Here is a 22,548-nt window from a genome sequence, read left to right as displayed (position 1 = left end):
GACAGAGCTCAAACATATGACTTTAATAAATGACTTGGGAAGGGGAGGATTAAAAATTAGATTATTTGTTTAGAAAGTTTAAAGTCACCATTTGTGATCGTTATATTACTGAAAGGAAATAGGTTACCGGATTTTGCATTTTATTTCCCTTCTCCTTTTTCATGCTTTGAATTAAATTCCAGACAGACAAAAAGCATGGATGCATATATGTGTACATATATATGGCATATGTACATATGGATTGGTTTGTCATGTCACAAACATGGCTGTCTCATTGGCCTCAGTCCCAAGAAGGATCCTGCATTTCCCAAATACCTATTTTAAATCCTTCACCCTCTTAGCAAATCATGGATAATTGCATTTTTACAAAGGGTAGAGAAAATCATTTTGACACACACCTAGTGTTTTTCAGCCATACCAGTCTTTCAATCTTTTACAGCTTTCATGCATTAGGTCTCTGTTTTTGGTTGGTTTGTTTTTTGATTAATGGTAGTTTTGTCTTGTGTTCAGAGTCTTGAGACAAACCAAGAAGGAATACTATTTTTCTCTTAACCCCCAGATTCTTTGTAGAATTCAGAATTTGGGCCATATCAAAGTTTTAGACTAAAAAAGGAATAATCAAATTCGAATGGAAATTCTTCAAGAATTCTAGGCTTTTTTTTTCTTTTAAAGCACACTTCAATATACAGTAGGATAAATTATTCTCAATAGCAATGGTATAGAAAAAAGGAGAATGAAAGGAAGGAAGAACATATAAGAGGGAAAGTATATTTACTGACTCATATGACACTGCGATTCAAAGGTTGGTGCACAGCCATTCCAACCAGATGAAAAGAGTTCTTCTCCTTTTTTGGCATCTGAATCAGAAAGGTGAAAAGTGCTCATTTCTATCCTATAGAAAAAATGTTAGATGAAAATTAGGATAATTTTGTCTTCCATTAACCCTTCCTGGATAAGTGGAATATTTTGCAGTCTGTTTCATTTAAGAAATAAACTGATTATATCCCCCTAAGGAACCTGAGCTTTTAATAATACACAATAAATAAAATAATATCTAATAATTTAGCTGGTTTTAGTTGGCACCCTCATCTCCTAGCTGTATAGCAACTGAAACAAAATAAATAGTTACAGCTTTGAAAGCCCAGTTTCTATTTGCTAAATAAACTTGGCTTGCTTTACATTCCTCAGTGTACAGTCATTAATACAATCCTCTTTGACAGCATTTAATTAAAGTGCTTTTCTCTATTAAATTCATTAAAAGTTTTTTTTTAAATATGCAACTGCTTTCCAGATGCTGAATGGCAGGGACCTATAAACTACATTTTAAATAACTTCTCATTTCTCTTTGTAAAGTGTTTATTAAATTCAATTTAGAAACTGTTAAATATGGCTTGGAAAGAAAGCCAGCTTTCAGGGCACGTTACCCATCATTTCAGCAGTTTTTTAAAAAGCAAATGTTAGTTAACCTCACCTAAGTGAGCATTTATAACATGCAATCATATTTTTTACAGTACTGAGTGAACATTGATGATCATGTACAAGCTGAAACAAAGTAAAGAAATAATTTCCATTCCCAGGGCTAAAGAATTTGCATTGGCTCTCTGCAGCTCCTTAGCTTAAGCACATTTGCCTGAAGGTACAGAGAGGGAGGGCAAGAGGGTTGTGCCTCAGTATTAATACATTATTGACAGCTTAATGTCTTGGCACCTAGTCAGCCCATGAAATATAATAAACAGGAAGCTGTTGAATGAAGGGGTGGTCAATAGCCTTTTCAATCAAAATCTTTCAGTTAATTACTGGTTGACCTCAGAGAGTTCCTTTAGGAAGTACTGTCCTTAGGTTAGAACAGAAGGAACACATTGCCTTGCTGAATTTCTTCAGATAGCTGTGTGATACCTACTGTACAATAGTGCATTGTTCTTTTGTGTAACGCAAGGAGAATCATAGACTGTAAGAACTGGAAGATAACCAAGACCATCCAACTCCCACTTTAATTTTACACACACCCAACTCCCTATGTGATATTCTTTCTGTTGTGCCACAAAGAGTGGGAAAATAATTATTCTGTCAGGCAAAGCTTTTTAAGATGCTTATTGAAGATTGTTGACTTTGGGATTCATACTGGGATTAGCATCCTAACAAGAAATCTGAGATGGAGTTCTTAAAAACTGCAATTCCTTAGTCTTATCTCCTGGTCAGTCCATATATCAGCCATCATATAACTTCTAGGAGAATCCTTATTACACTTAGATATAATTATGTCACTCCCCCAAAATCTTAAGAGATACCATCTGGCTCCTAAGTCATATTCATCCTCCTTTACCTGACATTCAAGGCCTTCCACAATTTGGTCCCACATTATCTTTGCAACCTTATCGAATATCACTACCTTTGATACTATAGTAAAACTGTATAATCTGTCTCCATGCCTTGATGTAAATTATTCCTATGCTTAAAATTTCTGCCTGTCCTCCCAAATCTTCCCATTTCCTTTAGTCTGATGAATTTCCACCCCACTTTTAAAGCTAATACAAATGCTTTATTTTGTTTTGAAGCACTTTGTTTTGAAACTCTAGGGAATATTTTAATCTCATATTCTATGTCACCATTACCTCTTTTTATGTCTTATCTCCACCGAATGATAAGCTTTATGGAACAGGGACTATGTCATACATAAATGTATCTCTCCCAGCCTCTAGCATAGCACTCTGTCTACAATAAGTGCTCACTCAACATTCAAACAGGATTTAAAATTCAGCAATTGTTATGCACCTACTACATGTAGAATATTGTGATGATAAAGGGCACAGAAGAATTCAAAGATGAGATGAGTCAACTGAAGTCAACAAGAATTTATCAAATATCTACTATGTGGCAGGCCCAATGCTGATGGTATAAAGGAAGATTTTTAATAATCCTTCCTCTCAAAGCACTCACAGTCTGATGGGGAAAACAACTTGGAAATAACTATGTTCAAACGACATATATTAAAAGGTAATTTGGAGATTATCTCAGAAGGATGGCACTAAGATTACGGAGGATTAGGAGAGGTTTCTTGTAGAAAATGGGACATTAGCAGAGACTTGAAGAAAGCAAAGAGACAAAGATAAGGACAGAGAGTCCTTGGCATGGGGTTAGCCAGTGAAAGTGCCCAGATCTGGTAACTGGAGTGCCCTCTGTGAGGAAGAGCAAATTGGCTAGTGACACTGGGTTGTAGAATACATGGCAAGGAGTAAGGTCTAAGAAGACTGGAAAGATAGGAAGGGCCAGGTATTCAGGGCTTTAAAAACCAAAAAGAAGATTATATATTTGATCTTAAATGTAGCAGTGAGCCACTGGAATCTATTGAATAGGGATTTGACATGTTCAGATCTGCATTTAGGAAGATCAGTTTGACAACTGAGTGGAGAGTGGACTGGAGAAAAGAAAGACTTAAGAAGGAAGATCAACAAGAATGATATTGCAACAATCCAGACATGAGTTCATAAGGACTGGTACTAGGCTAATACCAGTCATGAAAGAGATTAAGGCTAAACAAATATATCTGAGAATCATCTGCATACAGATGATAATTATATTGATGGGAATTAAAGAGGTCACCACGAAAAATGCTATAGAGGGAGAAGAGAAGAGTACCCAGCACAGAACCTTTGGGGAAACCCTTAGCATATATGACCTGGAAAAAATATTCAACAAAGGAGACTGACAAAAAGAGATCAGACAGGTAGGAGGAGAATCAGGAGAAAGCAATGTCAAAAAAAATCTAGAGAGAAGAGAATTACCAAGGAGAGGATAAGTAGCAATGTCAAACTTTTCAGAGATAACATTTAAGATAAGCAAAGATCATTAAATTTGTCACCTACGAGATTATTGGCAAGTATGGAATGAATAGTTAGACACATGTAACACACATCCTGATAAAATCTCAGCACACAGCAGGTAAAACAGGCAGCCCAAGGGAAGTTTGACTCTTAACTTTAGCCCATCTACTTTGCTCTAATGGGGTGAAGGGGAGGAGTATGGAATGTGAAGTCCTCTTTAAAATTAGACCAGAAAACGAACCATTTATATTATTTTTCTTTGCTAGTATTTCAGCAGTTTTCTGCCCAGTTTTATACATACATATAGACTAATTTTCATCATAATAGTTTAAAGAAAAGGACCTGCTATGACTTGGTGCAAGATAAACCCCAACCACTGTGTGTTCATTTACATTTTACTTTTCATCCTTTACTATTTAATAATCATGTTTCAGTTAGTGTGTCATTCCAAATTTTATAAATTCCATTCTCTTTATCTTAGCTTTTATCTGATGGTCTTTCTCCTGTGCCAGAGATTTGAGTCTTATTTCGAATACTTATGGGTTTTATATGCAGTAATAGTCAAGACATTTCTATTAGGACCTCTTGTTTCTCCTTGAAATGGGGGTGATAATGTTTGAACAGCCTGTCTTACAGAGTTGTTGAGACTTTGCACTTCTTAAAGTCTTATTGAAATGGAAGATGAGTACAGATCCAGCCTCTGACACACTCACTAGCTGTTTAACTTTAGGCAAGTTACTTAACCTGTTTGCCTCAATAAAATAAGTATTTATAAAGTTCTTGAAAATATTAAAGCACAATATAAATCTAGCAATTATATATAGTGTATATATATCTATACATGCATATGCATGTAGGTATATGACAAAGGCATTCATAGAATTATTATGCTCCATTATAATTCAGCTATTTCCTGTGATGTAATATGCATTTTAAAAACACTTATGCCAAATGGATCATATTTTTTTCACTGCTATGAAGCATAGTGTTGAGGAGGACCTGTAAACTCAATTTTTCATTTTACATTTAAACTTAAAAATTTTCACAAGTTCTCTCTTCTCCACAGTAAACATCAGTGATCATCAAATGTAGTAACTAGAAAAGATACTTTAAGTTCCTTGGAAAATTTCAACCTTTCTCCAGTTAACCATTAGTAGGGTAAAAAGCAGTCTACTTTTAAATTAGGTCAGAAAATGAACTTTTTTCCCTTTCTACATGCCTTTGCAATGAGTTTTAAACAACAGATTTCAAACTCGACGATAATCAAGTCACTCTGGAAAGAAAGGGGAGTGGATGGTTCCAGTTTTTGAAGACTTACATGAGATGGGTAGGTTTGTCATGAAAAGTCAGAGTCCCTACATGCAGACTTAGACGGACTGGTAAACCTCAGTAGATAAGCACACTTCATACATTATAATATCTAAGCTTAACTGGATACCAGAACATTTGCACTACTTAGTATTTGGTCTTATAGCATATATCCCTAATAACTCAATAATATTTACCACAGGTAGACATGGATGAGTAAAGGCTTACATAATAATCTTCACCATTTTGGTTTTGAGTTTCTTTTGAATGTATCTGGAGTATTTACAGCTGTTAAAAGTTCCTTTAGGCCAATGTCCTCTCTTGTTTTTCAGGCAAGAAGCCTTTAGGTTCTTTAGGAGAACTGGGATTTGAACCAATGTTCTCCAACTCGAAAAATCCAATCCTTTCTTTCTAAGGCTTCTTACTGAAATCATGCTTCTCCCTATCATAATGCTTCTTCTCTGCTGAGAAGATTCAGCCTAGGTGTTGTGGTACAGTTTCTTCTTCTTCTAGAATCCTGTCTTCATTCTACTTTCTGATAACTCCTCTCATTCTCCATTGGCTGGTGAAAAATAGGGTTGTTTTTACAAAAAAAAAAAGTTGGTAAACAATTTATGTATTAGTGTCACCAGAGAAACAGTCTAATATTTTTGTCATTTTATTCAAGATGGTTCATGATTTTCATCATTTGATTTCCTGGCAAATAATCACCCATAGCTTTCACTTTAATCTTGTTAATTAGTGAAAAGGATAATGGAACTGCAGATAAAACTTTAGGATGATAGAAGACCATTCTCTGAGCCTAAATATCTGTATCAGATTAAGCAAATCATTTTACTTCTCTGGACCTGAGTTTCCTCATGTAAATTAGAGGGTTTTGGACTAGATCATCTCTAATGCCAAATGTCCCCTCTAGCTCTCTAACTCTATAATTCTACTAACCATTCTTATTATTTAGCAATTAGAGTAAACTCTCATTTAACGTTTGAGCATGATGTTCTAATTATTCCAATTTTCTGATTAATTGAGTTACTATATATGTCACATATATTGCAGACATTTAGAGTTAGAATGAAATAAAATATACAGGCACAGTATTTCTGAGTTGGAAGGAACTTAATTCTACTAAGTCCTAAAAAGTAATTCCCTCTACAATATAAGCAATAAGCATTACCTAGCCTTTGCTTGAAGACCTCCAGTGAGAAGGAACTCACTATTTCCCAAGGTATGGGGAATGATAGTTGTAGTTTTTAGGAAATTTGTCCTTTTATTAAACCCAAATCTGTCTCTTTACAACTTCTACCCACTGTTCCTAGAAGCCAACTAGAACAATTCTAATCCTTCTTCCAAGTAAATGCATACCAAATAATTGAAGCTAGCTATTATGTCTTAGTCTTCCCTAGGTAGATAGGTGGCTCACTAGATAAGGTATTGGAACTGAATTCAGGTAGACCTGAGTTCAGATGTGGCCTCAGATGTAACCTTGGACAGTCACTTAACCTTTGTCTGCCTCAGTTTCTTCAACTGTAAAATGAGGATCATAATATAGCCTATCTCACAGGTGTGGAAAGTAAATAAGACTGACAGTTTGTGGGGGAAGGGGCAACTGGGAGTGGCAGTTAGGTCTTGTGACTAGCACTTTCTTTCTGCCAGGAGTGGCAGTTGGGTCTTGTGACTAGCACTTCATTCTGGCCAGGGTTGGACTTGCTTCCAGTGGTTGGAGGAGAGAGGAGTTGGTGTGGTGTGCTGCCTCTTCTTGGTTCAGCCCAAAGATTCAGGTCCAATCACTTCTGAAAGTTAGACCTGTTCTTGTTTGCTTTCTATCTACTGCTAAGATTCTGAATTAGACTAAGCAGGACTGATATAGAGTAGACGGGAGTGGGAGAAACCCTCCACCAGCCTCTGGGGCCTGGCCTTGACTCTGAAGCTAAGAAAAAAAAAAACCTCCAATCCCAACTGGTTATTAAACTTTATATTATTTGAATTCACAGCCAGATAAGTGGACTATCTATTCTGGGCATAGAGAGAGCTGAACTTCAATTCAGTCATTCAGGACAAACAGTCTTTTTTGGACCCCTGGCTGTTTCCTCTCAGCAGGGGACATCTCCCTCCTTTGACTCACCAAGCAATATTCCCTCTCTCCCCTAAACTCCTCCATACCCCATACAAACCTCAAGTTATCCCCTGTTTTCCAATCCCCCCATTTTCCTTTCCCAAATAAATATTACACAGGGTTGTTTTAAGGATCCAATGAGATATTTGTAAAAGGGTTTAACACAGTTCCTGGCACAAAGTAGGTCCTTATCAAATGCTTGTTCTCTTCCTTCAATATCACTATTCCCTTCAACAGGTCCTTACACATCATGGTCCAAGGTCTTTCAGTTTTAAGGTTTCTTTTTTTCTGGACACTCTTTTTAAAGTGTCCTTCCTAAAATGTAGTACCCGTAATGGAATATAGAGTTTGAACAGGACCTCAATCTGATCATCTCCTTTTTCCTGAATGCTATGCAGCCTCAGTATAGACTTAATGCTAAAACTCGGTTGAATATAATTTAATCTCTAATGATTTAGGATACCCAGTGGGACCTTTTATTGTATCAGAATCAGTCATCCTTATTATAAGCATCTTAAAGACATGAATTATATTCTCTTGCTGAATTATTAATACTGCTTTTTATATAGTACTACAGATTTTTTTAAGATGTAGATCACAGGTTGACTTCAATCTTTACTTTTTCTATGATAGCCTGAAATTGATTTTTAAACTCTAATGTTAATTTGTTTCATGAACATACATTGAAGAAGTAAAATAAACAAAAAAATTAATTAAGCATCTACTAGGTGCAGAGTGCTGTGCTAGTCACTGGGAATACAAAAGTAAGCATTTAGTTAATTGTCGCTCTCAAGAAGTTTAAAGAACGGGGTAAATTATTGGATGTCAATAATGTACACATAATATTTTAAAGTTATTCAAGGATTATGGATTGAGGATTCTTCATAAACAAGGTTTTTCCACCTTTGTTTTATTTGAAAGATCATTAACACAATAGAAATGAAATAAAATCCTCATACAGAAATAAGTGATTTAGAATTTCAAAAATAGCTTTATTTTGCTAGGCACTTTCAGAATTCAAAGTCCATATTAGTGGCAATGTTTCTCCATTTTCCATGCCTTTTATCCCTAGAAAGTAAACCATGCCAAACTTACTAAACCTAACAGAAAAATGGATGGTGAAGAAAACAAAAAAGCTAACAAAAGTTAGTCATATTTCATTGTGTCATGACTCTTCTCAAGAGCATTTAAACCAAAAAGAATTTAAAAAATTATACTCCGCAAAGACCACTAGCTTCTGCCTTATTTTCTGTGGGGAAAACTTTCTTTGATAATTTGATTTTATTTACCTAATCTGACTTTGTTATATTTATGGATGTAACAAAGCTTAATGTGTAAGTGTATATGGTAATATTATATATATTTAACATGGTAGCTGATTATAAAACATTCTCAGAGATTCACTTTCTAGAAAACTAGTATTTATGTTTTATTATGTTTTATTCACGCAATTTTTTAGAGTTCTATTATTAAGGACACTGGTGGTTACTATAAGCAAAAAAACCAAAAAAACAAAAACAAATCCCAATGAGTTAGCAGTTTATAGATGGTATCTACCATTTCCCTTAACTGTAATAGGTTGTTGACTACCGAGTGTCCTCACTGCTTAAAAATATCAGTGATTAAGGAAAGAAAGTTTGTGTTCTCCTGGGATCTTAAATTGCTCTGTGTTAAGATTTTGTGTCTTTTCTCTCCCCATATCTAAAATAAAAAGCCTAATTTAAATGTATATTCTTCTTAGGCAACCCAAACCCTTCAGTTAATATGAGCAATGGGAAAACTACACTTTTAGGTTGTTATGATTCATGCCAACTTGGTTATGGACTTTATATCTTTGCCTTATATTTTTACTTGCCTGAATTTTGTCAAAGGTCTTATTTAATTGTTTGTTGTTGTTGTTAAATTTCTGATAAAATTAGGAAACTAGTTCTTCTTAGACTGGCACATACAAAAGCCAAACAAGACCCTATTTTTACTACTCTCAAAAATTGATATTTGTGCTGGTAGGAGAGCTTTGCTATAATACCCTTCAAGTATTTATTTTAAATACCTATGATTTAAATAGTCAAACATTTTTTTTTAGCTAATAATCTCTGCTAGGTGGATCATTATTCTTGGATTTTAAACAGAAGTGGGGTTATCACTTCAGATTAATTAAGAATTTAGAACCTTTCCACACAATTTACCTTTAGTCTAATTAAAACTTTTTTCATTTCTTTTTTTCTTGTATATTTTTAGGAAGAGGTGTCACATGTTGTATGTTAGTAGATGTTTACACAAAATCTAGCCCTATTAAAACCTTACTTAATGATTTTAAATCAGAATATATAAAATAGCTGTGCTCCTATTTCTGCTTCTGTAGAATATAGAACAGTTATTGGTGAAGCCCATCCACACCGTGGGATTTTTAAAGAGAGCAAGAACTATAAAATATTGCATCCAAACCCTTTAATTAATCCAAGCAAGTTTTGTAAATTAATAGCCATACCACTGTAGATTCTCATTATTCATAAAATGATAATAATGACAATTCAAATTTCATATAGATTTCTTAAAAGTAAAAGTAAATATTTATTATTATTGACCTACCTGTAGCTTGACTTGTTTCATGTGAGATGTGATTAAAAGGGGGCATAAACCTTTATTATTCTGGTATTTAGGAATGTAAAAGAAATATGAAATCTTTTTAAACAAATGAGTTTCATTTCTTGGGAGATTTCCAACATAGGGTTAATAAATCCAAGAAGTTTGGGAGGAGGTTTGAATAAATATCCTGGCTCCTTGGTGCTTATCCAAACTGATCATTATCGAAGTCTGCATCGACATACTATTTGGCTGAGTCTATGAAGTCTGTTTTAATAAACTGTATCCATTCTTTATACTATCCACTTAAAAGTTTAAAAGATCCCAAACCTTGTCTTGATGTTTCTACCTATTGGATAAAGAAGCAGCTGTCTGAAGTAATTTTCTTTTCTTTACTAATATTGTTTAAAAGAAAATATAAATACGTAGATTTTTAGATTTTTCCCTTTTTAAAAATTCTATTTAAGAATGAAAACTGGGAAATACAGATATTATTAATTCATCTATAATTGGTGTTCAGTGAAAATCAACTAACCTGTATTTAGTAGATGCCTTCTATATCACAGACACTGTTTTAGGGGGTAGGAGCTTAAATACAAAGAATAAAACAATTGCTCTTTTCAAGGTATTTACATATTCTAGATGTGCTGATAACCAAATTGTATGAAAACATTTACAAAGTTTTGGAAACTAAGTTAATTGATTGAACTAGTACAAGAATCTAATGGAATCATTCCTTTAAAATAGAAATGTCTTTTAAATTTCAGCTGGTTAATGACATTACTATTTCTTATTTCTTCCTTATTTCTAGTCTATCCTAATTCCTTGACTTTTCTGGAGATCTATCTAGAAAGCCTATCATGGCTATCTTTAACTTCAAATATTCCTGCCATCAAGAGCAGTATGGCATAGCAGATAGCCAACCCTGGTCTCCCTTCAAGTTCTTACTCCATGATAAAATGGTTATGTAATGATGAATAATTGGTCCAGAAAACTTTCTAGAACTCTAAATTATAGACAGTTTGCTCATCTGTATTTTTTGATTGTGTTTTCATGTCACTGAGTTCCCTAAACCAAAAAATCATAGGATAACAAAAAAAAAAAAGATGATTCTTGCCCACATACTCATTTGAAGGCTCTTTGCCAAATCTGCAGCACTTTCTATCATAAAAACAAAAGCAAAACAACCTCTACAAGACTTGTGTTTTGGGTTATTCAGTTAAAAAAACACACAAAAACTTAGTCCCTCTAGCTATAGCCAGTTTTGTCAATACCTGTATTATTATTTCCTCTTCTCTTATCATCAGAGAGCTGCATTTTCCATGAGATTTTATTTATTTCAGTGGAACAGCTAACCTATATATGGCCCTAGAAAGCTTAGTAAAAATGTTTAGATGATCATGATAATGAAAGGGAGGATATAATTACAATGTATTAAATATTTATATGTGAATTACCACATGTTTAAGTTCTAGCTAGAGGGGACTTTTTTGCCACTCAGATTCTCATTTCAATTGAGACATACTCATCTTAAACCTATTTAAAAAAATTGTCACTCATCACAGCTACCTTTATAGAATAACAAACCACACAAATGACCACATTCCTTCTGTCTCCAGGTTTGGTCCCCACAGAATTATTTGGTTGATCATTATACATCATTTTTTAAGTTTCTGTTTATCTGTAGGAAGAACAGTCTGTTAGGTACTGGTGGTCATGTAAAATTTAAATGTCTTAATCTATATCCTTATGGAACTTTCATTCTGGAGAAATCATGTAAAGTTCTAAGTCTTTGAGGACAGAGACTTTTATTAATTTGTTTTTCCTCCTGAACACCTAACACCATGCCTTACATATATATATATATATATATATATATATATATATATGGCAGGCTATTACTAAATCATTCCTAAGTATGATCATACTAGCCTTCCTTTTGTTCCTCACACATGCATGACACTCTATATTCAGACTCTGTGCATTTTCATAGACCCACCCCTATTCCTGAAATGTATCCCCTCCTTCCTCACTTATGCCTTTTAGATCCCTACTTTATTTCAAAACTTATGATCACCAACTATGTGAAGTTCTTACTGCTCTCTCAGTTACAGTAGCATTCCCCTTCAAAAAACAAAAGAAAGCAAACTTCTATCCTTATATATGTATATTTATTTTATATGTGGGTGCCTTTGTATTGTTTTTCTATCTGTAGTTATACATAATTATATACACACAAAACATATATAACACATACATAAACATATGTATAAAACACATACACACATTTAAATTGATTCCTCTGATAAAATATAAACTCTTTGATGAGAGATCCAGTTTCTTTGTGATATTTGGAGCTCCAGTGCATACGATAAACACTTGTTGATTGATTTATAATTGTTTATTGAATGGAATTAGCTAAATGTTTGTTTATGATTGATATCACTTTTTGAGCAAAAATATTTTTAAATAATTCCAATTTGTCTGAATTTGTCATATTTCCTCCAAGATAAAATAGCTATATAACTTATATGGTTATGTGGTCCTCCCAGTGGTCTTGAAAGCTATCTAAAACTATAAATTTTACAAAGATTGCTCATTGTTATTGATTCATGGAGTTTTGGTTATGATTAAACCATTAAAATCTTATTCTGATGTTTGTTTCTACATGTTATAGGGGTACACTGAGCTTGTTGAAGGCAGAAAATAAGCTTTGGCAGGTCCTATTGAGCAAAAGGCTCTCTCTCTGTTTGAGGATTAAGCTTTTTCATGTTCCAAGAGCCTCATCTCCAAGTCCACTGTCATCTGATGGATATTTGATTGATAGCCCAGTTTGCAGAAAGACAGCAAGCAACTTCCATGGAGGATATATCAACTATGGTACCCTAGGTCCTTGAAATACAAGTAAAGCTCAAACAAGTAAAAGATCATACTAGTCAAATCACTTTTTAAAATTTCATTAGTAGATTAATTCCCATCTGTACCACCATGTTTCTCTTCTTTAATCTCAAAACTTTGTGTGTATTTCTAGAAACAGTTATTAAGCTAAATAAAAAAAAAGATGTGACAGTAGCATTTTAGTTACAATATCAAAGTAAAATCAGACTCGGTGAAGGCTGGATGAAACCGAACACACATTTCCATGTCCAGCTTTCTATCGTTTTGCACGTTGGTATCGATTTCTCTTGACATGGTCTTCTTTTATTGAGTACTGTCTTTTTTAATCCCCTACCATAGCAGTATTTGCTAAGAGCAATTGTAAAAGAAAACCAACTTATATTAAACCTGCCTGAAGTCACAATGTAATCTAACACCTGTAGTCTGCAATTTGTCATCACTTCATAGATTTTTTTTTTTAATAACCGATTTTCCTGAGTTTTGACCTTAGGATACTGTATAATCCTTCCTCTTCTTCCACTCTTTTCTACCTCCTCCCTCCTGCCCTCAAGCAACAAAGCTAAACACCAATCTTTAATACAGTCTTATTATGTCAGCATGTGAAATTACAACCATAAGGACTAACTGAAGGAAAATAATTCAATTGAAGTTAGAACTAGTGTTGAACTATTTATCTGGTTGAATATGTTTTATAGGTGACAACATTTTAAATCAAAAAGCAGCAGGACAGATAGTAGTACCTGATCCAATTTCTCCTGCATGAATTCTACATTACCTTTTGAAGTGTCTTTGCTCATGGGGATGCTTTTTACCCATGAGTTCTGTGTTTAGGTTTTAGATAGCCTTTGTTAGCCTTTGTGAAGGAGTGGGTTGCTATGCCTCAGAGTACTATCTGGGATATCTTCCTAAATGTCAGCCTTGAAATTTCGGATATGTTGAGGATTGGTTTTGATTGGTAGAGAATGGAATGAGGTAAAATGAGGAATGATAAATGATAAAGGGCCATTTGCTTGACAGTTGTGATCAGCGTAAAACATTTCTTAGATTTATTGAAAAGCTTTATTGAGGGACTGGCAATTGTAATAGGCCATTTAAAAAAAAAAACAACTCTTTCATTCTGTCTTAGAATTGATACTAAATATGAGTTTCAAGGCAGAACATTGGTAAGGGATAAGCAATTGAGGTTAAGTGACTTGACCAGCTAGGAAAGGTCTGAGGCCAAATTTAAATCCAGGACCTCTGGGTCCACCAAACCACCTTCCTGCCCCCAACATTTTAAAAAAAGATTATAATAGGACATTGCAAATTATGTTATAGGATACTGATATTCCTTGACATTTATGTTACTATTTTTTAGAATAATTGTTATTTCCCTAGAAAACTTTTCTAAGAAAAAAAAATCATGATAAATATATATTCTAGTTTTAATTTTGCTAAATTTGTGTTGCTCTAGGAAGGCAATGTAACTTACTCACAACAGACCTTTGAAAGAGGACAAGCAAGTATTATTACCTTTAACTGAGGCTTAGTAAAGAGATTTGTCAATGGTCATATGACTAGCTGGTACTAAACTTGAACCCAGATTTCCTTAATCCAAATCCAGGTTTTTTTTATTTTATTTTACCTACCACTTCATTATAGGCACTGTTTTCTCATCTTAAAAATATGGTAGCAAAATTCCAGATATATGTTAAGTATCTCATAATTAATACTTCACTATGGACTGGTTTCCTTTCACACAGAAAAGGAACAACATTTAAGAAAATTTTCTTAAAATTTCTGTTTTGAGAATTAGAAACAGTGATATGACAATGTATAATGATATCTATGAACATATTTTTGCATATTTTTTGAAAAAGGCTTTTAAAAATAGTTTTTTGCTTTTTCAAAAAGAAATGAAAAATACATCACACTTGGTAAAAACAATTATTTATATCAAACAAACCCTATTAATTCATTGTTCTTAATTACATAGGTAAATATATCATATCAAAAAGCTCATTTCAGGGGGCAGCTGGGTGGCTCAGTGGATTGAGAGCCAGGCCTAGAGATGGAAGGTCCTAGGTTCAAATGTGGCCTTAGACACTTCCCAGCTGTTGTGACCCTGGGCAAGTCACTTAACCCCCATTGCCTAGCCATTACCACTCTTCTGTATTGGCTCCAAGACAGAAGGTAAGGGTTAAAAAAATTTTTTTTAAAAGCTCATTTTCAATGTTTTTCAACAATATCAACAAATATTCAAATATAGCAGTCATTACAAATATTTGATGCAATTTAAATGTTTTCTTACTGATTTAGAGAATTGTAGAATGTTACAATTGGAAGAGACCTTAGAGATACAATTTCAGAAAAATGGTCTCAAAGAGAAAATGTTATTTGATTAAATTACACAACTAGTTAGAGAGCCAGCCAGATTTAGAACCCAGCTTGTCTGATTACACAGCCTGGTTGCTCTTCCCACTCACTGCAGTATAGAAATAAGGGATATTTTCCTTTGAGTTTAACCATAGTAGTTCTATAGTAAAAAAAAAAAAAGAGGGGAGAAGTGAATATTTAGGGGCACTGTGTTATGCTAAATATAAATATAATGCAGATCTAAAAGTAGAACAATAAGACACCCAGATTCCTTTTTGCCCAAATGATTTATACTACCCTTCTTGACCTGTATCTAATTTATTCATTCAAGGGCTTCTTCTTAGAGATAAGGGTATAATTAACGGCTAACATTTATATGTTGTTTACTATACTCCAGGCACTATTCTAAGTGCTTTACTATTATTATATCTTGTTTACCCTTCACAAAACCCTTGGAGATAGATGTTATTATCATTCCCATTTTACAACTCAGAAAACTCAGGCAAACAGAGTTTCAATTGACTTGCCTTTAAGGTTTGAGGCTGTATTTGAATTTAGGTCTTTATGACTCCAGGCTCAGTACTCTTATCCACTATGTCACTTAACTTCCCTAGAAAATTACCTATATAACATTATTATGACCCTCCTACCTAGCATTCTATCCTCTACCAGTCACCTCCTTTACAGTTTCTTCCTTTATATTTAAAAAAAAGACCACAATCTTTATTTACAAGTAATCCAGAGTACCCATATAATGGTACACTACAGTGTGTATTTTCCTAAACTTAATCATTCAATATCTTACTTCCTTCCCTTCAGGCTTGTATTATATTTTGCACATGGCTCCCAGCTGGTTTTCATTGTGGCCTTGAAAACATATTTGAGCACTGAGACCTTTAGGAAGAGTTGCTTTATCTCTTTTTTGGTCAACTTTGGTTGTAGTAGCATTTGTATACATTTTGTTTTTAAATCATTTGATATTGAAAACCATCAAACAGTATGTATCTGTTCTTAGGAGGGATTGGTTGCAAGCAATTATCAAGTTGTATTTTGAATATATTTATATCCTTTTTTTTAAACCTCATATTACTCCCATAGAAAACTTCCTAGCAAAGAGCAATTAATATGCCATGTAGAAGAAGGATTAGACTTTTCCAGCTTGACCCCAGAGGGAAAATATGAGGACAAATTGCTGAAAGCTACTGATTATAAAGTAGCTTATCGTAAAGAAACATTTGGTAAGAAGTGCAGATATACAATCCCAACATTCACTTCAACGAGTATATGTAGAGAACCTACAAAGTACAAGGCATTATGTCAGCACAAGGAGAAGAAGCAGGCTGGCCAGTCCTTAGAACACGCAGAAGAAAAGAATGATGTCCTTATGTTATAGGGCAGTGGTAATAAGCCAGCTCATGCTAGATGACATTGTTTCCCAGAATTTTTTATCCTCAAGTTTCCAGAGATTTTATTTCTGCTCTGTCTCTACCCTTCAGCCCCTTCTTTGCCAGAACACCTGACCCAAGCCAGTGTTCATACTAACTTCTAGACCTGCAGTAGGTAGATGTTTCCTAGGCATCCCCAATTAGACTCTAAATGCTTGTTACCATGATAATTATCATATGCCCTATTTATTATTGAAGTGTTATAATTCAAGAACATCATGGTTATTTAATAGGCCATTATGGACTTTGCCTGAGAACCCATATACCATATCTCATAACATTTCTATGAAAAAAACTTTCCGAAAAAAGAATAAAATTCATTTTGTAAGTTGTAACTATGTGCTCTGTTTCTATGATATTTCTACTAGGAAAATGTCAGACAGTTTGGAGGATACCCAAATATTAAAAAAATTCATTTCTTTATTAATCTGTGATTTCTTTTTTAACTGAAACAAAAAGGATCATTTCTTTGTTAATGTCATTCTATGTTTTAGACATTTTGAATTGCTTGAAGATGCTAGAGTTGTCATGTTGTCACTGTTAGGCAAAATGTCTTAAAACACTGTTTAATCCTGGTTTAAAGAATTGCTGACTGACTAATGGTCTAATATGTTGCTGTGTAGTTAGTTTTTATCGTGGAGATTCTGTATTCAAAAAATAGGTGACAGGTACAGTATACTTACTTTATACCTGCTTTTACTATAACAAAGATGCCTAGGCCTAGTATACCCAGTTCAGGAGGGTTTTCATGGTTTGTAGACATATTTGCTATCAAATACATTTATTTATAGTCTCTGTCAGGAAAGAAACCTTCAAGATTGTTTTTTATTATTAATTTCAGTTTAAAAGGTAGAAAAAGAACACAGTCCTGTCATTTGTGCTTATGATGAATAAACCCTATTGTAGAAATGTTAGAACAATTTCAAAGTTTAGTTTCCTAAAAATCTCTTTTAATTCTAACCTGTGGAAAATGAGGGAAAAAAGAACAATCTATTTATTCAATCAAATGGAACATTTATGCTGATTCTTCACTAGAAAGGGAGGCATAATTTAGGAAATGGAGGGTTTTAATTCTCCTTTGTTTTTTAATTAGTGCAGTTCTAATAGCATGCTTATGTATGTGTTTCTGGAGTATGTGCTCTATAATGTGTGTATATATCTGGTTTAAAATGCCCATCACAAAACAAAATTCTCACCTGTTGACATGAGGTTCATTTATTAGAATGTGCATGGATTATCTCGTTAAGTGCAACTATCTGCATGTCACCAAGTCCATCATCAGTAGTATAGCCCTTACAATCAACTGGAGATTTTTTTTTCTGCTGAGTGTAATTAGAATGCTGAAGCACTCAAGCTTTCACTTTATTTTTGCTGATGTAGCTTACCAGAGTGGACCACATGAGTTTACTCTTATTTGAAAGTGGTATGAAGAGAGTGCCAAGAACATTTGTTTTAATTGGTCAACCTTATATGTGCTTTTAGCACTAGTGTATTGGAATTCTCTTTTCCACAGGCAGTTAGCATATTATTACAAATATGCTTTTGACATCTTTTGTACCAATTTTATTGTTATAGAGAGATTTTCGATCTCTTCCATTTATTGTGATGTTTTTAGGGAATGAGATTTGCTGAATTGGCACTAAATATTTGATCTAATTTGCAACAAAAGGCTGCCATTTTAATTCTAGTAGAGATCTCATCTTATGGTCTTGGAAATGGGGTAGATGAGTGAGTTTTGTGTGCGTGTGTGTGTGTGTTTTAATTGAAGCATCAGACTTGGAGGCTGAAATGTTTTAGCTTGTAAAAAGGTAGTGAATGGTAGTGGGGAAAAGGGATGTATATGTATATGTATGTATATGTTGTTAATATGGGCTAGTCCCCCCCCCCTTTTCTTAGGTCAAATTGGGTTTTCCCTTCTCCAGAAAATGCTAAATTAAGTACTCAGACTTTTAAAAGTTCACATAAAATATAAAAGAATGCTGAGGTTGTTTGGAAAGTGCTTTCTACAGTGTAAAGTACTGCTATATAAACGCCTGCTATTACTAAGTATTTATAATAACAAACAATGACTATGTTCAGAAGTTTAGAGCCTTGATAAAAAATACTTGTATAATGAGAGTTAACACTTGCTTAGCCAAAATATTCAATGCCTTCTGAATATGGGAATCATAATTTCTCTGCAGAATTATTTACATGCTAGCACAAAAAAATTGTAAGCTCTTCTTGTTATAGAATGATATGAGCATTATTTATAATAATGAAAACAAACTAATAATCTTTTCTTCTGCTTTGCTATAAGAGTTGCTTCAAGGAGTAGCTACCATTTGTTTTTGCCTCTGTGTGTCTGCTTTGTATAAATTGTCGTTTGCACAATAGAATTCTAGACTTCAACAGAAGTTAGAGTCCCAAAAAATTAATTTCATTTATCATTCTCTCCACTTTTTAGATCATTGTCTCAGAGATTGAAAGTTTTGTTTTTTTAAGAAAAAACTTGTACAAGTAACTAAATGTGAATATCTATTTTAATTATTAGGTTCTTCATAGACAGCAGTCTCAGCCAGCCAAGGAAAGTTCTCCTCCTAGAGAAGAAGCTCCACCTCCACCTCCTCCTGCTGAGGACAGTTGTGCCAAAAAGCCCAGATCTCGCACCAAGATCTCTTTAGAGGCTTTGGGAATCCTTCAAAGCTTTATCCATGATGTGGGTCTGTACCCTGACCAGGAGGCTATCCATACCCTCTCTGCTCAGCTGGATCTCCCCAAACACACCATCATCAAATTCTTCCAGAACCAACGGTACCATGTGAAGCACCATGGGAAGTTAAAAGAGCATTTGGGCACTGGGGTTGATGTTGCGGAGTATAAGGATGAAGAGTTGCTAACTGAATCAGAGGAAAATGAGAGTGAAGAGGGCTCAGAGGAAATGTACAAAGTGGAAGCTGAGGAGGAAAATGCTGACAAAAACAAGCCGGCTCCCCCAGAAATTGACCAGAGATAATGTGAAATCACAACATCGAAAATGAGACATTGGTCCAAGGATTTTCTGTTTCTATTTTCTTTTTTTAAATTTGTTTTTTTTTTTAGGTTTGTTTTTTCATATTTTAAAAACTTTTTTTCTTCCCATTTTTGACATTTCTTTGTTGCACGGGATACACGTGCAGACTGAACGAGTTCAGTATTGCCGAATTAGTCATCGTCTTGACACAGACACTTGAGTGTTACACTTTTACATTTGACTGGAATAATAATTGTAATCACATAAGACTATGCCTTCATTAACCTTGCACTTATGGAAGAAATGCAAAGCAAGTTCTCAGAAGAAAAGATCTATAAAACAAATGAAGGAAACTACAAGTGTGTGTGTATATGTATATGTACATATATATATATTTACATATATATATTAAAATTGCATGGGACAGAGAACTTTACAATCTGAAAGAATAGACTGTGAAATGGGTTCTTAAAGACAAGACTTGTTTATGTATTAAAACCACTTCACAATGAGTTGCTTTGGCTTTTTGATAAACTGCCGCCTGCTCTCAGGGTGTGGTGACTATTTTTTGAATTCCTATTTATTTTCTATGTTTGTCCCTGATTCTTTTTTTTTATTATTATTCTCTACCTTCCTAGCTGGCAGCTTGATGGTTAATTATTGAGGTATCTATTTAACAAAATAAATCAACACTGCCAAAAATAAGAGAGAGAAAAGGAAAATGAAGCGGAAAAAATCAGGGCACCTTAAGAAGATAAAGTCCAATTACTTTTAAGACACAATGCACACTTAAAATGATTCAACATGTTCCGTTACTCAGCTGGTCCTTCCTGTAGTGAACAGATGAACTTTAGTGGAACTCAAAACAAGCAAAACTGAACTTCAGTATGGAAAAGGCTTGTCCACTAATGAGGTCTTGATAAAATAACATTTTTGAGATTGGCTGCATGGAATTTGTACTATAAAACCACGTTTTATCGTGGTATTTATTTACCTGTTCTTGGTTTCGGAGCTTAAAATGATTACACTTAATCATTTTAAAATGTTTTACTTTAATTGTTTTTAATTTAAAAAATTAAGCTAACCAACCACCCAACCAACAAACCCTTTTCTCCCTGTAGAATGAGAAATACGTTTGGTTAAAAGAAATGTGCAGTTGAAGGGCTTCCCTGTTCAGAGACTTGGTCTGTCTCTTTCCCCAGATTTAACCCTGGGTACCTGGCTCGCAGCCCTTCTGTTGGTGGAACTAAACGTTTCCAGTCACCATGTCACACACAGCAGCCCATTTTCGGCATCGGCTGCCCCCCCACCCCGAAACCCTTTGCTAAACAATTGTGCAGCTCTGGGCGAACGAATAAAATAAAGTTTCGATAGAGTCATCCACTGGTCACCAGGGAATCCACCCCCAGCTAAGCCAGCACAGAGATTCCATCAGACCAGTAGAACTTCTCTCTTCCATAGGACGAGGACGCAGGCCACCTTCTCCCAGGATTGCTGACCTTTGTGCACAGCCCATTATCCTTCCCCAAGGCTCTTACCCTAACCCCCCCCCCCCCAATGGAAACAGTTCCAAGAGGAGTCCTCGTCTAGGTGAAGGGCATCCCTGCTTTGAAGCCGTCACCCCTTGTGCTTTGACCTTTCCATTTGTGTTCTCATGCAACCTTGTCAAAGACCTCATGCAATATCACTTTGAAAGTTATTTTCTGTTTACTACACAAGCATTGTAATATAACTGTTAATACTATTTATATATTTGAAAGGTATAAAAGGTAGGATTAAAAAAACCTCTATGTGTAGATATTTACTCAGAACTTACAATATACAGGGAGAAGACATGTTGCAATACAAGCTAATTCTAGCTGCTCAGTAACCTCTGGAGTTTTTAAAGGGACATTTTCCTGTACTTTTTCAAATACAAATGTTTAGAACTTATCTTGACCTGAATGTCACATACCTTTGCAAAAGGATGGTTGTTTGCTACTAAGCCCTAGTGCTCATCCTTTATTTTTCTGTAGTATGCTGCAGCTTTGATCCGAAGTTCCAATGGTTGCTGCTTTACGTTCTCCTCAGAGTTACTCCTTCCAAATTGTCTTCTTACACTGTTGCTGAAATCACTATGTACATGTAATGGAAACTGGTTTTTGCCAAGCTCTTGCAAGGTGGTTCATCTGTTGATGGCATCAGCATTTGGTATCTTTTACACTTCAACCAAAAATTTATTAGGTATTTTTCAATGCTAAGTCTTGCCTTTTATTTTTAATTTCACTGCCAAGTCTGCAGTGGTTCAAAGTGAATCTGTGGGCATTTTAGCCTGTGGTCTTGCCAGAACTTTGCGAATTACAATGCATATATGTCTATTTATTCAATATCTGTCATATAATATCTATTTGGAAAAAGAAACTTTCTCTTGTAGTGCCTCTTGACAAAGCACAATTTTCCGCCTTTTTTTGTGAAATAAAAAAAAACAAATTGTGTTTTATTGCAGTATCAACAATGTGAATAAGGATTAACATATTGTAAATGTTCTTTTTTTCCATGTAAATCAACTTTATCTTTGTTATCACTAAGTGATAATTAATTTTTAACTTATGTGCATTGTTAGGCTGTTAGAATTTTTTGGTTGTTGAAATAAAACGCATTCAATAAATATGACTTAATTTGTCAAGTAATTTACTGGGCCTTGCTTTTATTCTCATTGACTTTTTTCAATTGAGCAGACCTGGAAAATAAAAAAAAAAATTCTCTCATTTGAGAAATAAAATATGATCAGGACAACTGTACTAGCATTTACAGATGCTTCATTCTATGGGATGCATGGATTTAATTGTCTGTGTGCCCATATATGTGTCTCTGTGTATATAAACATGTGCACGCACACTTCCTGTGGCTCATGGCTCAGAGGACCACTCAGCCAATCATTCCTAAGTATGCAAATCCAACTCAAATGTATAAAGATATATTTATGAGCTTTCTTCTTTATTTTTCTAGGGAATATTTTCTGTTTATAATTAAAAAACCACAAGTGACTGCGTG

At 34.4% G+C, this 22,548-nt stretch overlaps 1 protein-coding gene across 2 annotated transcripts in view; it reads left to right on the top strand.

The window, feature by feature from the left end:
- SATB2 (SATB homeobox 2) overlaps positions 1-22,162 on the top strand; it is a 235,898-nt gene extending 213,736 nt beyond the window's left edge. For both annotated transcript variants that reach the window (XM_007494572.3, XM_001379413.4), the window contains exon 11: positions 19,057-22,162. In XM_007494572.3, the coding sequence (XP_007494634.1) occupies positions 19,057-19,518 (462 nt within the window). In that variant the 3' untranslated portion in view covers positions 19,519-22,162. The remainder of the gene's footprint in view (positions 1-19,056) is intronic.
- Positions 22,163-22,548: the final 386 nt, after the last annotated feature.

Source organism: Monodelphis domestica, chromosome 4 (genome assembly GCF_027887165.1).
Source record: "Monodelphis domestica isolate mMonDom1 chromosome 4, mMonDom1.pri, whole genome shotgun sequence".
In the NCBI taxonomy this organism is placed as follows: Eukaryota; Metazoa; Chordata; class Mammalia; order Didelphimorphia; family Didelphidae; genus Monodelphis; species Monodelphis domestica.
The sequence above is the reverse complement of the archived record's forward strand: the minus strand, read 5'-3'. Positions and strand labels throughout refer to the sequence as shown.